The sequence below is a fragment of the Macrobrachium rosenbergii genome, chromosome 28, assembly GCF_040412425.1.
Source record: "Macrobrachium rosenbergii isolate ZJJX-2024 chromosome 28, ASM4041242v1, whole genome shotgun sequence".
NCBI classification, from domain to species: Eukaryota; Metazoa; Arthropoda; class Malacostraca; order Decapoda; family Palaemonidae; genus Macrobrachium; species Macrobrachium rosenbergii.
In genome coordinates, this window is record NC_089768.1 from 23,457,334 (window position 1) to 23,474,875 (window position 17,542).

The 17,542-nt window shown below is 34.2% G+C and overlaps 1 protein-coding gene across 1 annotated transcript; it reads right to left on the minus strand.

Annotated features, from left to right (window-relative positions):
* Positions 1-3,374: 3,374 nt before the first annotated feature.
* LOC136854125 (transcription initiation protein SPT3 homolog) lies at positions 3,375-16,071 on the minus strand. The gene is made up of 7 exons (XM_067130335.1): positions 15,938-16,071; positions 12,487-12,596; positions 10,886-10,994; positions 9,308-9,531; positions 6,911-7,039; positions 6,299-6,463; positions 3,375-4,467 (listed from the first exon to the last, which is right to left on the minus strand). Exons 1-7 carry the CDS (start codon positions 15,951-15,953, stop codon positions 4,297-4,299), a joined length of 924 nt encoding a protein of 307 aa, XP_066986436.1. The 5' UTR covers positions 15,954-16,071; the 3' UTR covers positions 3,375-4,296.
* Positions 16,072-17,542: the final 1,471 nt, after the last annotated feature.

A 17,542-nucleotide genomic window follows, 5' to 3' on the forward strand; every position in this document is an offset into this window, starting at 1 on the left:
ATCTGGGCAGCATGTTCTTTAAACAAAAAACACAAGGACAAAGGATCAAGAGATAATCCAGGGTGAGATTAACATTCCTGGTGGACGTGGCTTCAGTAAACACTGTCTCTCTGCAGATTCCTTTTTCAATGGTCATTGACCTTGTAGATTATCGATGACTTATCCCAAATAATCTCATGACCTGTCTTAAGCCAATGATCTGCAATGCCATTATTTGTTAAGCCTCTTGAAATGCCATATTTGTGTTGTGAGCATTGCAGATCATTGGCTTAAGACAGGCCATGTGATTAACTGGGATAAGTCATCGATAATCTACAAGGTCAACGACCATTGAAAAAGGAATCTGCTGGAGATGGTGTTTATTGAAGCCACGTCCATCAGGAATGTTAATCTCCACCATGGAATATCCTTTGTCCTTGTCTTTTTTGTTTAAAGAAAATGCTGCCCAGATTAACAAACTATAACCCCACCCCCCTTCTAATTTTGTACATAAAGCTCTGTCAACTTCTTTTGCATTCAGTGTGAACTTGAAAATGAAGAATAAACTACGAAAGTCCCGGTTTACACTCACCTTCTTACATGGATTTTGTGATATTCTCAAGCAAACGTTCTTTCATGCTGCATTGATATACTGTATATATATATATATATATATATATATATATATATATATATATATATATATATATATATATATATATATATAATTATATATAAAGGCTAATGCCATGAAGGAAAATTGAAACAACAGAGTGGTTGCTAGGCCTTTCAACACACTGCTAGTAAAGGACAGTTATGTCGAAAGGCCTAGCAACTACTCCATTGTTTCAGTTTTCCTTTTGTGGCATTAGCCTTTATTTATACATTCATCACATTCCATATCTTCATGATTCAGTTTTACATACACATATTATATATATTTATTTATATATATATATATATACATATATATATATATATATATATATATATATATATATATATATATATATATATATATATATATATATATATATATATATATATATATATGTATTAATATACCTACATATTACTGCATGTATATGTATTTATGTGTGTACAGAATATAAATATAAGGATTTTTAAATGCATAGTTCGGTCAGATATAATGAACACAGCTTGTGATTGTCAGTATGAGGCATCATTTGTCTACATATGGCTTTTTCCCTTTTAGAGTAGTTGGATTAAGGTGTTATCTTTTGGTTTTCATTTAGGGTTGTTGAAATGCTGTTGCTATCCCAACTGATGCCAATAGTTTCTAAAATTTCCCGGTGGTCACCCAACCAATTGTTACCTCACTTTGATGCTTATCCCACAGTACTGTATTACACTTGAATCTGCTGCCCTTTCTCTGGCTTCTGGCATTAATAACCTAGATGTTGTGACGCCAGTTTTAGTAGTTAGTCATAAATCAATCTCAAATCACTTTATTTATAAATATATTGAACAACCATATAGATATTACTCACTTATCCAAAATCCACCTTAAACCAAACCAGTCACTCTCCTGTCAATAGATATATTCTAATGCATGCTTCACTTCCATCATAAACCAGTCACTCTCCTGCCTACATACAGTGGACCCCCACCTATTCGCTGTTCCATATTTCATTGCTTCACTTATTCGCGGATTTCTCAGTGGAACATACATACACATTTTTTGAAGAAAATCCACCTATTTGTTTCATTTTTCAGATAAATAGACAAATTACTGTATTTTCATATTATTTTCGTGACAAAATGCACTTTTTGTGATAAAACTATTAAAATATTCAGGTATAAGCATTTTAGAGGTTTATTTTTTTGGTGTTTTGAACTATCAAAATAGGCAGTTATAAGCGTTTTTAGAGGGGTTTTAAGTATTCGCGGATTTGACCCATTCGCCGTGGGTAGTGGTACGCATCCCCCGCAAATCCTGGGGGTCGACTACATATACTAATGCATGATTCACTTCTATTATAAAAATGCTTAATAAATCTTAGCAACATATTTTCTGTACTGTACATTCTGACGCCCTCCATGTTATGTCCGTCATAAGCTTTCTGCGCCTCTGTATGCTATGTACAGCTTTTTTCTTTTCCCATACTCATAAACTTCTCTCTTAACTTTTTGGAGCGGTTTTAAGTATTCGCGGATTTGAGCTATTTGTGGGGGTTAGTGGTATGCATCCCCCACGAATCCTGGGGGTCGACTTACATATACTGATACATGATTCACTTTTATTATAAAAATGTTTAATAAATCTTAGCAACATATTTTCTGTACTATACATTCTTGACACCTTCCAGGTTGTACTGTATCTCTGTCAAAAGTTTTCTGCACCTCTGTATGCTATGTACAACTTTTTCCTTTTCCTGTACTCATAAAATTCTCTCTTAATAACAAACATTTGAGCCATGCAACCTCACCCTTGTCTAAATCCACAATGTTCTTTTTCTGTCAGTCCTTTTATCACATTTTCTGAATCAGAACCCTGCCATACACATTTACCTCCAAACAATAAAACAATTATTCCACTCACCCTCTCCTTCATAACTTTCTCCTCATCCAGACATACTTTACAAACCCTGGTCACATATTCAATTAAACTATCATCACTATACTACATCTCATTGGTAATCCCATCAAGCCTTGGCATATCTCCATTCTTCAGCATCTTATTTGCCCTCCTTAAATCACTTAGTTACAAGAATTCTAAATGTTACACTATCCACCCTTGCATCATTCTGGGATCAATTTGTTCATTAACTATTCTTCTTTGTAGAACAACAGTTTATTCTATATAAAAGCTCTTGTGCCCCTTCTCCCCTCTGCTTATATTACTTGCCTTCTTTTTCTCTCTCACTTTTCTCTGGCTACCCTTGTTCACCCTCCTTTATTCCTGCACGTTCTTTTGTGTCTTGTGAGACCAAATCTTACATATCTTCTCTTACCAGTTGTTTTTATTCATTCTTCAGACCCTCCTATACCCCCTATACCTGCATACATACCTTGATGTCTTCAACGTCATAATGAAATTTTAAAATATTTTGTTCAAGCAAAGGTCAAGATAGAAATTGAAGCTAAATAGGAACAGGGCTGTGTAGTTGCAATTGTTATTAAGACAAGTGTATTTGATAATATAATAAAGTAATGAGAAGAACTTATCTTCTTTTATGGTTATCATTAAATTATCAAAACATTTGATGACGTGCACAGACTTTCTTTTTCTTAATCTATATTGAACTACACAAGATAACTTCATTCAGGAGTACTGTTTATTAGTACTGTACACTTTTTTTGTTAACTTTTACTTTTCACTGAAATTTGTTACAGATAGTAATAAGTATAATGACATTAAATAAAATTATGGAAAGGCTTTACTTCAGGTTTACTCATACAAAGTAATACATGGACGTACAAAAAATTTATCCATTTACAATTGCCAATATATATAAATATAATGAAAATAAAATTCCACTAGACTATGTTGCAAATCTGCAATTATTAATCAATATTCTCAGCAAATTATAAAAAAATTCCCATATGGTAAACATGACACACTTTCACACTGTACATCAAGAATAAATTAAATCTCTTCACTACAACAACCCATGTGATATGCCCTTCATTATTCTGAGAAAAAAGATAAATAGCAATATTGTTTGATTCTTAAAAGAACCTAACAATAACAATAAATTAAAACGAGTCACTTTCATATAAAAGAGGAATTTCCTACATAAAACTGATAATACATAATGCTGTAGCTCCCTCAAATACCTATCTGTAAAATACATCACTCAAAACAATAGGCACTGAGTATGTGAGGAATAACTACCCATATCTGAAATAATAACAATGGAAGCAGCAAATAATTTGCAAGATGGAAAATGTATAAGTTTAGGTTAACTGTTACTTTATTAACCAATGGTATCATGAGTTATAGTATCATCTTCCTCAACAAAATGCCCTGACCCATGCCACTTTTTCTAAAGCAACCATCAATACACACTACTAAAACAATTTTGAGTGGTAAAGTGGGTGTTGGAGCGACTTATGGGAAAAATGAATAATTGCGTTACTTAAAACGAAAATTAGCAACAATTACATTTATAACTTCACTGGAATGCTTAAACTATTCTATTTTGGGAGAACCCTCTACTATTAATGACAAATGATTTACTTTGACACTAAATTCCTTGTTTTAAAGGTGAGATCTATGTACTAAATAATGCCTGTATGCCTAGGAAGACTCCAGAAACACAAAAATAAATATAACATACAAAATTATAATGATTAAGCAGCTAAGAGTCGCGTATTTATAGGCGAACTGGTTTTTGAAAATGGAGCCAAAGGAGAATTATTTGCCCAGTATCGTCGAACAGCTTCTCTAACCTGAGCAGGAGTTATAGGATCCATACCAATATGGTGATCTTCATTTGAGCCCATTTCTTGCATGGATCCACTCTGAAATCAAAGCAGCAGAATGTAATTCTTGTTTTTGTTTGCCCCTCCTTCAACATTCATTTTCTTCTGTTTTCCAGTTGGGGCTACTGGACTAGTTAAATTATGACAACAAACATGAAAAGATATGGACTGTTTATAAGTGTCTTACTAACAAAATACTAATGACTGAACTGATTTAAATTGTAAGAGCAAAATTTGAATAAAATGAATGACTGAGACTGCTATTCAACTGTTTTGACTGAAATGATTTATATGATTTTGTGAGTTGAAATGAAAATATTTCAGGAAATTCATTTAATACACTAACCCACATTCCAAAGCCAGTCCAATAGCACCATTCATCTTTGCATATCCCCCATGGGGGGGTAGTGCTGTCAGTGTCAGTGGTGCACTGTAGGCATTAACCCCCCATGGCGCATATGCAAAGCGTCCCTTTGGAACCTAGCTGCAACATCTATCATTCCTCTTTTGTACCTCCATTCATATTCTCCTCCATCTTTCCACACTCTCCTATCAACTGTAAAACCTCTCCTGGATGGTTGGCAATGATGTGCAAGTGGAAAAAAGGCAATGCTAGCACTGCTTACAGTCATAAATACTCCAGGACAGGGGTAGGCTGGGTAAGCATTTGAAAGGGGGGGGGGAGTTGGGGTTTGCTAACAATTATATAAATCACATTTTATTAAAAGATATTAACTTGTAATAAAATATTCATGCAAGAGAGAGAGAGAGAGAGAGAGAGAGAGAGAGAGAGAGAGAGAGAGAGAGAGAGAGAGAGAGAGAGAGAGAGAGAGAGAGAGAGAGGGGTATTGAACAGACAGGTATTAATATGATTGCTTATAGCAGTGCAAAATTACTTGAAGATATTGCCTGTCCATATAACAGAAATAAAAGACTAGGTGTTGCATTTAGTTCTTGTTCACTTTTCGTTCATTTGCAACTGTTAAATTAGACTGCATTTTGGGGCAATAGGTAGTGCACGCCCATACTATTCGTAAATGCAGAAAGAACAATCTCTGCCAGAGCAAGCACCTGGGGAATGAGCATCAAGCTGTTTACAACACTGCAGGCTCATGAAAAAGCAAGCTACGTCTAAGTGATACCTGAGGACCATGTCAAACAAAAGTCTGGTGAACTTGGAATCATTCATGAGATATGTATATAGGCATATATGTGATTAATGGGGTTGTGATGAAAAAAATCCATAATGCTGTCAAGAAAAAAGTTTTATTGTTTTGTGATAAAGAAATATGAAACACCTCTGAAACTGAGGTAATGCAAAGGAATATGGCTACTGCTCCTCTGTGAAGGAAAATAATGTGCAAACTTTCGAGAAAAAGGAAACCACTGCTTGGAGTAATTTTATCAAGAAGAAAAAAACTTCAGGTTACTGTTATCTGGATAGCAAAAAACACTCAAGTAATGGTTGAACAAAATAATCCAAACATATGGAATCCATGACATCAACTCCTGTTATACAGGATCAAACTTATTAATAGCACATTCCCAAATGGGAGAGAATCTTTTTTGCTGAAACATGAAAACATTCACCAGCAAAAACAAGATTACAGACAATTAAAGTTGTTAATGACATATGAGAACTGCATGACAAATTTTTTCAACTGACCTTCAAGATTTGCTCTTTAAATTATGTACAGTAGTACTCATGATCTGCAGAACATTATTTTTTAGGTTACAGAAATAAATATGATACCCATAAATTGCTACTACCTATACCTATAGTGACCTTAAAAACAATTATTGAAACAATTAGTTTAAACAGAATGCCAAATTTTGGGAGCATTTGAAAATAAACCCAACGTGTTCATACCTGATGAATAAAGACACACGGATAATCAGGGTTTAACGCAGTTGGTGTCCTAAAACGTGACAAATCAGAAGTGTGGCCTGTGGCATCACGTCTCACCAACAAAGCCAGATCAACTATTTGGGCAACTGTTTCATAAGCCAAACGGTTTAGCATTTCTAAAACGAGCTGAAAAAGTAAATATAAAAATCAATCTCAGTCAATGAATACCCATCTCACAAAAAATTGTTTGTACTACTTTCAAGTTGGACACTTATGAACCTTCTTGTTTTATTTTTATCAAATACTCTAACCAGGATTCAAACCTTCTCACTTTACCACATAAGATGATGGAGTACTGAATTCCCACTTACAATGAGTAACTTCAAGAGTGAAAAATGAAACAAGACTAAGACTATTGAGAATTAAATTCCACATTTTCACTACTACTGAACTATTATAAGTCTGTTACAACTGACTAAGCATAAAGAAAATTTAGTACAATATTTAAGTTTGTGTTTCATAACTTGCAAGAACACTTAGAATATTTACAGGATAGCATAGTATATAAGCATGATAAATACTTGTACTGTTTTGTAAATTTAATAACTTGATATTGTTTACACTAATACTTGCCTGAGTCAACTTAACATCCCCACTTTCATCACGAAGCAGCCATTCCCTGAACTTGTTTACTCTTAAGCGAGGACAAAATGAAGCTTTCCTTGCTTCGCAATATTCTTTATATTTTTGACAAGTCATTCCCTGCAATAATATACTAATGAATCAAGATGGTCTTAAATTTTAAAATTTAATATGATATCTTGTCTCATAAAAGAAAAATCATTCATGCACAATGTGATCACATAAGGTGAAAGGCATCAATACATGAAAAGCATACAAACAGTATGTGCCTCAAGAAATAAATTAAAGCTAACAATAGTACCAGCATTTAATATATAGATATACTTTATTTTGCATGTACACACTAAACATTCATCAGTAGGATCTAACAACACTCCTCATTGTTCCAGTACAAACAATGAGAATGAGGAGCTGGGAAAGTGGTACTTTAAGCATGACACAGTTTTTGTGAGAAGATATATTTTATGCTATATAAGCTTAGTTTTGTTTTATAATAAATCCATTAATCACACTGAGACCAAATCGCAATGCATGAGAGGATCAAGAAGCTGACAACTCTGGACTTCTTTGCAATAGCTGACAGATTTAAAATATTAAGTACCAAAGCTCAAAGAGTTCTAATTATACTGTATATTGTTCTTGGCATGGTGGAATACCCAGAGAATAAAGTAAAAGGTTTGCATTGGCAAGATGTTACACAAAAATCATTAACTAACTATATGATGGAGATGCAAAAACAGATAAAGAACAAAGTATAGTGAGAAAGGAGATAAAAAAGAGAAAGAGGAAGATTAACCTGCACCTTCTGCTGTGAAACTTCATCTGCCACAAATAATGACTTCAATTAGTGCAACTCATTCCTTTGTGCATAAAATCATCTACGATAAAACATTGAATTGCATCTCCATGTAACTGTGCTGAGAACTGCCAAGAGTTCTTTATCTCTCTGAAAAGCTAAGGAAGTGGAGTGAATCCAATTTTCAAGTACAGCTACTCTTACCTTCTTGCCCATGTCTTCCAATACTGCATATGGCTGCAACATGACCTTCCTCAACCAGAGGGATGCCAAGTTCTTAGCAACTTGTTTTATTTTCTGGTCTGCAGATAAGCACAACCCAGACATCATCCTGAAGATGTATGTTACTCTTCATAATAGCAGAGGACTGCTCTTATTGAACATAAGTCTTCAGAGTCACTGGTGATAAAGGACAAGGATGGAAAGGCCAATGGTGCTGTGATATGTTCCTGACCACTGGCTGTCAGAATCTTTGCAACAAATTCTGGAGCATATGACATACCAACTGAAGACTAACTTTTGGTATGAGTGACCCTATCATATAATGCAGTCTTCTCAATCACATGCATGGACAAAGAAAATGCTAAGAGGAATGGAGCAAAGACTGTTGGATAAGTGTATGTGGTATCTTAGCATGACCATGAACCATAATGGAGAAGTTCCCAGTTCAATGGCTGAATTATTCTCCCCCTAAAGGTGATGGGAAAGCATCCTGAGGCCTCTGAAGATGGTCACTTCCACAAGTTGCAGTGCTAAAACCTGTTAAAGGGCAGCCCCATAAAACTTAATTGCAAAGATAAACAACCTCTCCTGACAGTGCAGATGCAGAGAGAGACTTCTGCAATCATAAGAATAGAAGAACCAATGGGACTGATGTCCTTTCTATTACATTAATCACTGAACTTTCCTAACCAGGACTGGCACACGATAGTCAAGGTTCTGCCCTTGATGGATAAACTGAGGAAAAGCACTCATGAAAAAAGATCTATTTCAGGGGGGGCCTCAATGCATTGTTAGTTTCATTTCTGGTTCTGCCTGATGTCCTTTTAGTCATCAAGTCTAAAGGAAGTATCATGTTAGGAAGGTCAATGAATGGTATTTCTAAGACTACCCAACTGAGAGTCAAGTATTACCAAGGTAAGAGAGCCAATCAGCTATGTAAGCTGTGAATCGTTTAGGTAGCCAAGATTTTGGAAACTAGAAGAACAAGCAAGTACTTTGATTTATGCTTTTATGTCATGATATTACAGTATGTTTGTTCAACTGTTCCTTTGCCCTGAACTACTAAGGCTTAAACATTCACATTGCTCAGACTTAACAGCAATATACACTTTGAAACATAAAAGATACAAACTAAGTAACTAAAGTAAGTACATGAACATACTACCATCAAGTAATGTTCGAACATCACAGAAGATCACAGCTAGCAACAACTACAAAAACTAGCAACTGGAGATATTTATAAAATAGTAGTTTGTCCTTTGCATGGCAACTTGAACTTAAAACTTTTCAGTTAGTAAACTTTGCTAAGTGTGACAAAAAATTGCAAAACTTCATTTGATAACAGGTGTATAGTACAAAATATCATTTACCTGAGTCATACCATCAAGACGCGATTCTCTTTCAGCTCTGACTGGGTCGTAAATGGAAGATGTATACAATGGTTCGTACTGTCCAGTCTGATCAATGCTCTGTAAAAAACTTATACATAACTTTTTCCTAGAAACTTCAGTGCCTGGTTCAACGCCCATCTCTTGTAATTCTGTTCCGCTGCCAGATGTAGAAGCCCTAGCTCTCTGATACAGATCACGAACTCCTAAAATAACATATGTAAGCATTCAATTAACTACTAAAGACTACATGATGAAAAGTTTTATAATTAACAAAGTTCATACAATATGAGAAACAACTGCAGTGCTCCATACCTTAGAAACCACTGCACTCCCACACATAACAAAAGATGAGCGTATTCAACTGAAAATCCTATACAGTAACCATAACACCTTATACTACTAGGCAGCATGCACTGTGGCTATATGACTTCCTCCTTCTAACAGCACAAATTTGAGATGAAGGGGTGGCAGGCATTAAATTCCTACACTGTACAGTATATTCATATAGTACCTGTACATGTCAATGAAAACCCAAACATATTAGTGTACTGTAGTTCAACTCCCCAAAAAAAGGCAGTAACCATGCACTCCTGGGCTTTGGTACAAAGCACAACACAGGTTTGCACTTCTTTGCTTTCATCACATACTCCTTATAACTTTAGAGTCCAAACAACAGCAAAACAAACAATTCTCCTTCTCATGTCTCCCAGTAAACTATTCTTGGAAATGAAACTGGGATATAAGAAATAATTCTAAGACATCCAGTCCCTTGAATGCATAACCACATATGAGAGGCCTTTAAATCCATGCTTTTATCACTAATGCTGAGGGTACAATAACTTGGAAAGCTGCTCAGGGTGAAACTCTCAGACAGGGTTTTAAAATATTCATAAGGAATTCTAAACTTTGGCAAATCTCTAAATCCATAAACACGACTACTGTATAAAGTTATATCTTTTCTGAAGTAAATAATCGACCCGCCTAGCAAATGAACAGTAGCGCTGAGAGATGTACAAAAAAACTGGGGAGTAACTGGCCCGAGCAACTTTCTGTTATAAGTATATGTACTATACTTGAAGTACATAAATTCAACAGCACTCTAAGGTTAATGTTTATTGTAAACACAATAATACAAAAGATAAGTTTACTTCAAATGTTATTCAATGCTCTGTTCATCTTGATTTTTTCTACTGTACTATGCCAAAGAGTTAAAAACCACTACATTTATAATTCATCCTTGGAGAATGGACCTTTATGTTTCTTATCTATTTCCAAAAAAATGGAGGCTTGTAAAAATAATTCCTGATAAAGTTGATAAAATTAAAATCTTAAGAGAAAGCTCTATAGGATTCTACATATATGAAGCAGTCTTGTTAAACTACTGCATAATAGTCATTTTCACTTACCTATTCTATAGAATACGTACACAATCATTCAGTATTCATGGTGTAACCGAATTTGCTATTCAAAAGATTGACAGATTAATTTACCTAAAAAATGAGATTGGCAATTTTTCTAACTGTGGAGACAACAAAACTGTTTACACATTTCCCTTACCCATGTAATGTACCAGTCGCTGCAGCTTTAATGGATCTTTACGCATTATAAAGAGGATATCTTCAGGACCAACCAGCCTGGAGCCCCTTTGCTCTGCTATCTCTGTGGCCTGTAAAAATCCTATGTTGTATTATTTGTTCACTATCAATTAACTCTATAGCTTTAAAATTTGCAGCACTGATAACATGCACTTTTAAACTTATAATTAATCGAGATATGATCTAAACTTTCAAAAGATAAAAAATTTTTTTACAGCTATTCTTAATGAATAAAAGTGACAACATTGAAATAAATTTTTCCATAAATTCAAACACTTTTTCCATGTTCAATGTCTAGAAAAGTTTTCTGACTTAAGTGTTTTTCAAATGACCACAAAGTCTGACTTGTTCTCTACTGAGCATTTCTCCTTTACTAGGGAAAACCCCATAAATCACTTGGTCTATACTGTAATGAAATTTCATGCTTTGGCAAAACCAAGCAATCATTGCAAAATCCCACACAGAAAAGCAAGGAGGAGGATATCCCCCCCCCCACAAAAAAAATTTTTATTCATTGGATACAGAAATTATTATAAATTATTAATGTTTTGTACAGTGTACTAATCTTTCATGTTCTTGTAGTGGACACACTGGTAGGGTTTAGTAGGGCAGGGTATGGTCATCATCTTTTTTTTCACTAACTAATGCATGTCCCTGACTTCCATGAACATGTAGTGAATAATTTTTCTTATTTCAGATATCACTTTCTTGGTCATCCAACTAAAATTTTTTCTTTATGCTTGAGTTTCATATGGATACTGTACTGTACTGTAGTGGTTAGCCTTCCTATTAAAAATAAAAATGTACAGTCAATACTGAATAAGTCAGTCAAATTACTACTCTCTCATTTGCTTAATGAAATTTATGCAGTGCAATATTCTTATCACCGCTGCAACTTCATTTTAATTTCATCGTCTTTTCTGTCATGCAATGGGATCTCCTATTTGTATGGCTAATTTGTCCTATAGCAGCCATATGCCAGCCAACTTCTTCCAGCAGTACTTCAAAAAAATTATGATAAGCATCATCAATTTTAACAGTACTTTATTGCTTACTTTCATTGATTTGTGAACCTGGAGAATTTTACTTCTGTTCCTCTAGTTTAAATACAAAATAAGAGGGTTTTTATTACTGTTCTATGGGAAATAAGAGGGATTTAGTGTAAACTACGAATAAGTCTGACTTCCCAACAATTTTGACAGGTCTAAGCACTATGAAGTCAAAATTATTGGATAATTACCTGTTTAAAAAGCCTTTTACTGACATTTATATACTTTTTAATTGTCATTTTAAAATTTCTTTGATAATTTTGTAAAACCAATTAATCACAGCCTACTGATGCAGAGCTAAATTTGTTATAGTTAAATCTACTTGTGTACTTTGTGCATCCATTACACTAAAATATGTTTTTACTAAAAATAAAACTTTCTAGAAACCCATTAATCATGAAATAACCGTACTCTGTGTGAACAGATCCAATCACAAAAACTTGCAAAGAGAAATGTATAGTGAAGGTACAATAGTAAAGAAATTGTAATAATTCACTAATGGACCTCCAATTACCTGATGAAGAAAAAGTGTCATTTGTTGGTGAACAACAGATTCAATAACAGCTGCAGTTTCTGGTAAGGGCTTGCGGCAATCACCAAATCCATGCATCATTAACTGTATATCTGTAACAAAAATTTAGTCACTGTACTTCAGAACAATGAAATAAATATTGAGGTCAGTACACAATTAAATATGGTCAGGTACAAAATCATATCATGATAATCTTATGCTTTACATCATTAAAAATCAACTGCTGGCTTATCCATCGCTCACATTTGCAGTGAATATATAATGTGCTTAAGTATTTGCATGACTCATAAGACATTACAAATGACATAATTAGTAAAAAATTATTATAAAAATAAACTTGAATAATAATTAAAAATAGTGTTCAACCACACTCTTGATTAACAGTGCAAGTTTGGTGCATGGGATCATTTTGTGGCCCTAACAGGGCAGACAATAAGATACCCTTTACTAGTCTAGGCATACATGAAAAAGATAAAATGGGTTTAAGAAATGGAAAGGAAAGCCAGAATAATGAAGAAATAAAAGATAAATGAGCGGAGTCTCACCATGAATGATGCAATACACCCACCTCCAAAAAGAAACTTCACAGTAATATAAAATACAAAAATAAAAACAATTACATGTGATTCTGCAGCCTTCGGCAAGGACAAAAATAAGTTTGCTAAGCTCAACAACATATCTATGAGAGGGCACCACATGTTAGATGCTATTTGACTGACAAACTAGCTTTGCAGTCAGCATTATTAGAACCAAAACAGTTTAATTAGAAAAGAAAAAGACTGTAATAAATGAATGTCTATTTGGGTTACAGTTTTCTCAAAACAAGAAACAAATGTGATTGAAGAACATACTGTTACAGTCTTTGGAACTGACCTATCAGGGTAAAAGTGTCATACAAAGACAAGTCATGTATGAGGTTATCCAAAAGCATATATGAAAGAATTTGGTAGATTCTCTGATTCATTAGTAAAAAGTGCTTGTTCACAATAACAACCTCTAACGTTCTCAAGGTGATTTTAATTTATCTTGAGAAAATAAGAGGAAAAAGTAGGCAGAAAAGCAATAATGGATTGATTCAATTTCTAAATTCGATACATATCCTTTAGATTTTCTGAAGGACCTTGCAAAGGTAGTGGTGAATGTTGGATTTAGAAAGATGAAACAGGGACTTAGGCTAGGATATGTTATAAGTTTTCTTACATTAAGAAATACAATTCTTTCAGATTATCCTTACACTGAATTTCCCTTCACTCTCTCCTTTAACTAAAGACAAAATGCCACAATCGTCACCAACACTGCTTCCATATTTTGTTTGTAGGCCTCCCTAAATAGCTTAGCCCACCTCTATAGGGTAAACACTCAAGCCGTGAGACACTGTGTAATTCCTCCGTTGTTTGGACACTTCCAGAAAATGTATTTTAACGTGCCCCCATTAGCATCAGTGAGGCTTGTGCCCCCCCTCTACACAACACACCGAGACCTCTGCGTTCCTATCAAAGTAACTGTTTTCTCCTAAATTACGAAATAATGGCATATTTCTGATTAAACAGAGGTTCAAGATTTAGCCGTGCGCGGTGCTAACTTACGGGGCATGACACTCTTGAAACTTTTACTTGAAATACTTTAAAAGTGGATGAGTGATGCCATCTCAATACTTGCTGAGTCACTTGTGTAAACAAACTCCATTTCCTTGACATCAGTGGTAAACGCTGGCGCCTATGGGGTTTGGACGGGGAACTCTAGCGAATTTTTGGGACGCCAGAGCGCTAGATAATATTTAAATGGTGATTAGGTAGTTAAACACCAGAATAAGGTTATAAACTGAGTGAATGTATTACGTGTTCATTATGATTCATTTGAAAATATTCATTCTTGGAACAAACCAGATTCCTGAGACAAATTTCAAAGCTTCTGCTGTGAACATTACCATGTAGGCTAGCTATTTTTCGCATTTTCCTGTTTTTTTTTTTTTTATTTATTAACATATATTACACACAGTATAATATCTATATATCACGTACACAGTGTAAGTTTTGTCAAATATATGGTGTTTTAAGTAATAATTTTGGATTTAAAACCTTTATTTCAGTCCTGTATTTTGACGTCATGGCAGCTTGACCCTCGTACCAATTGTAGATAAATTGTCATACTCACCTTTCTTGCATTTTTGCCAGAGTGATAACATTCCTAGTTACACATTACATGTCTCAGAAGTATACATAGTAATATGGACTTAAATAAATGAAACATCCTAACAACAAAATACTACATTTCTATCGTAAACAGTTCACTAATGCTTCATCCGCTCTCGGATGTTTGTGATAGCCTGATGTGCAATAAGGTTGGAAAATTGTTCCCGCCACAGTTTAGCTACTTTGATGGAGTAAAGTACTGTAAACAAACATTTTCACGTATTTTAAGTGGTATTGTGAGTGAATTAAGAACAAAATGTGTATAATTACAATCAAATAAGCATTGTGAAGCATCAGTTGTGATGTCAGTAAGGATAAAACCCCAGATTAAAGGTAAAAGTGCATTTCAGTTCAACCACATGACAGACGGGAATTCCATGTCTCATACTTTCACTAGTATAGGCAACAAAATGTTGTTTTATCATGCTGATTACAGCTAAAATCTTGAGTAACATCTATAAACATTATATATATATACGCAATTAGTGTTCAGTGCACTGTTAAATGAGCGCTGGGAAGGAAGTGTCCAATCGCCAGTCATTTTGCATCAGTATTTGGGGGGGACACCATTTTGGATTCAAAATTGCCTTCAACACTTATTTTACAAAGACTTCACATGCTTATTTTAGTTCGTATGGCCGTTTCCTAAAGCTCATTTTGCTAATGAAGCTTCAATATTTTGAAAGGCTTCCTTAAAGGTTTAATTTTTTTTGTTATTTCTCCAATTAAATATCGAGTGAAAAGTGGAAATTCAGCCACCCATGTGTCTTATGCCCGATCGTTTACCCTATAGCCTAGCTTTGCCTAATACAAAGGCCCAGCCTTTGCTACAGCCAATTGCACCAGCAAAAATCTATGGTATACTAATTTCCTGCCGGATATAGGCTATAGTTAACCTATCTTTACCGTAGCTTATCTTCTTTGCCACAAGACGAATGGAAAAACCCAAGTTATTGATTTGATGTAACCTAGGCTTACCCGCCTCAATTAAGCAAATACTTTAGGCTTAAGTTATCCAGCTTCGTGTTCTTGGCAAGAAATGGTGCTAAACTACGCAAAAACTAGCTTATGGTTAATAAAACTAACGGTTCTGCAGTGAGCATAAGCGGCTCTAGGTTAAGGGACTCCATCATGCTAAGACTAAACGACGACTTATTTTAAATATAGGAATGGCCGTGCGCTTCTACAGTCCACCCAGATTAGAATAGCAAGGCTAATTTTACTCTAAGAAGTTGACTCACCCGTAACAAAAGACATGGTCAAAGTCTGATAGTGTAAAAGGGATCGCTATTCAAATATAAACACGAAGAAATACATCAGTAGTAATGAAAGTAGTAATTGTAAAAAGTGTCCTCTGGAACGGCTCTCCTGGTTATTCCGGTATTCATGCTGTATTTGGTAAATTATAGTTTCTGAGTAGTGCCAGATACTTCTGATACTTTCCTATTTCTGGTTACTTCTCTTAACATATCTGCGAAAGATAAAATCATTGCTATAATTAGTGTTTACATTATTAGTACAGCTGATGCATAAAAACAAATCTGCTCCCATATCATAAAAAGTTGGTCAACAAAGTAAAAATTATATAAATTTTAATTTACGTCTCCTCATTGTAATCATTTGGTTAGTTGACGTTATTGACAATGATGACATCTTTATTTCTCTTCCCCATGCTTATTTATCATAGATGTTTAAGAGTTCTTCTAGCTGTTCCGGTTGTCTTTGTTTAAATTGGCCTTATGGCAGCCCGTCTTTTGCTCTTGGCTATTGTTTTTTTTTTTTTTTTTTTTTAGGGAAAGGGTTGTTTCAGACTTCACCAACATTTTTGTCTCTTCATAGCTTATGATATATTGTTGAGGCATTCTGCTAATTCTTTTGTAAGTACAGAACTCTGCATTATATATATATATATATATATATATATATATATATATATATATATATATATATATATATATATATATATATATATATATATATAAATATATATATATATATATTTACATATATATTATATATGTTTAAGGAAATGCTAGCGCATTGTATTATATTTTGAGTATTTATTTAACCACATGTTTAAACTTTCACTTTTGTTATCATACATGACCAAAACAAAGCCTTGAAATGGTTAAGCTGTTAATCCCTTGACCAACCAGTACCCAGAACTCAAGGTCATTCTCCCCACACGATGCTATGAAAGGTTGAAAGGCCGCGTTGTAAGTCAGTAGTCACTTGATAATGCCATAAAGGCAAAACAGCTGTCATGACAAAAATCAATAAATGGGAGAAGAAAGTCTGCATATTTTTCACCAGAAATTGACGAACGAGAATCAGAAAAAACTCTGTCAGTATGAAGATACCTGCAAGAGACTTATTGATGCCACTAAAGCAATTGCTTTTAACACACACACACATTATATATATATATATATTATATATATATATATATATATATATATATATATATATATATATATATATATATATATATATATATATTTCTATATAAAAGCTTAAGGTGCAGTCTTTTTCTTACAAAGTTTGGTCATTTCCTGTTAAGAAATAAGTAGACATATTTTTTTTTTATCACAACAGTTGTTTTCCCATCCTGTGGTATTATCAAGTGACCAATGTTTAAGGTACTGATGCATTAGTCATTATAAAGTTTTAATACTCATCTCGCTATTTCCCGTGCCTACAACAAGGTTATAGTTTAAGGACAGGCAAACCTCTCTCCTACAGGCAACCCCAGGACTAATACAAAGGTTTATGCAATGTTCCTAGTACCACAGGAGTCACTGATATGTCTAGATCAGACCTAGTACTAGGAGCAGAGCTTGAAATAA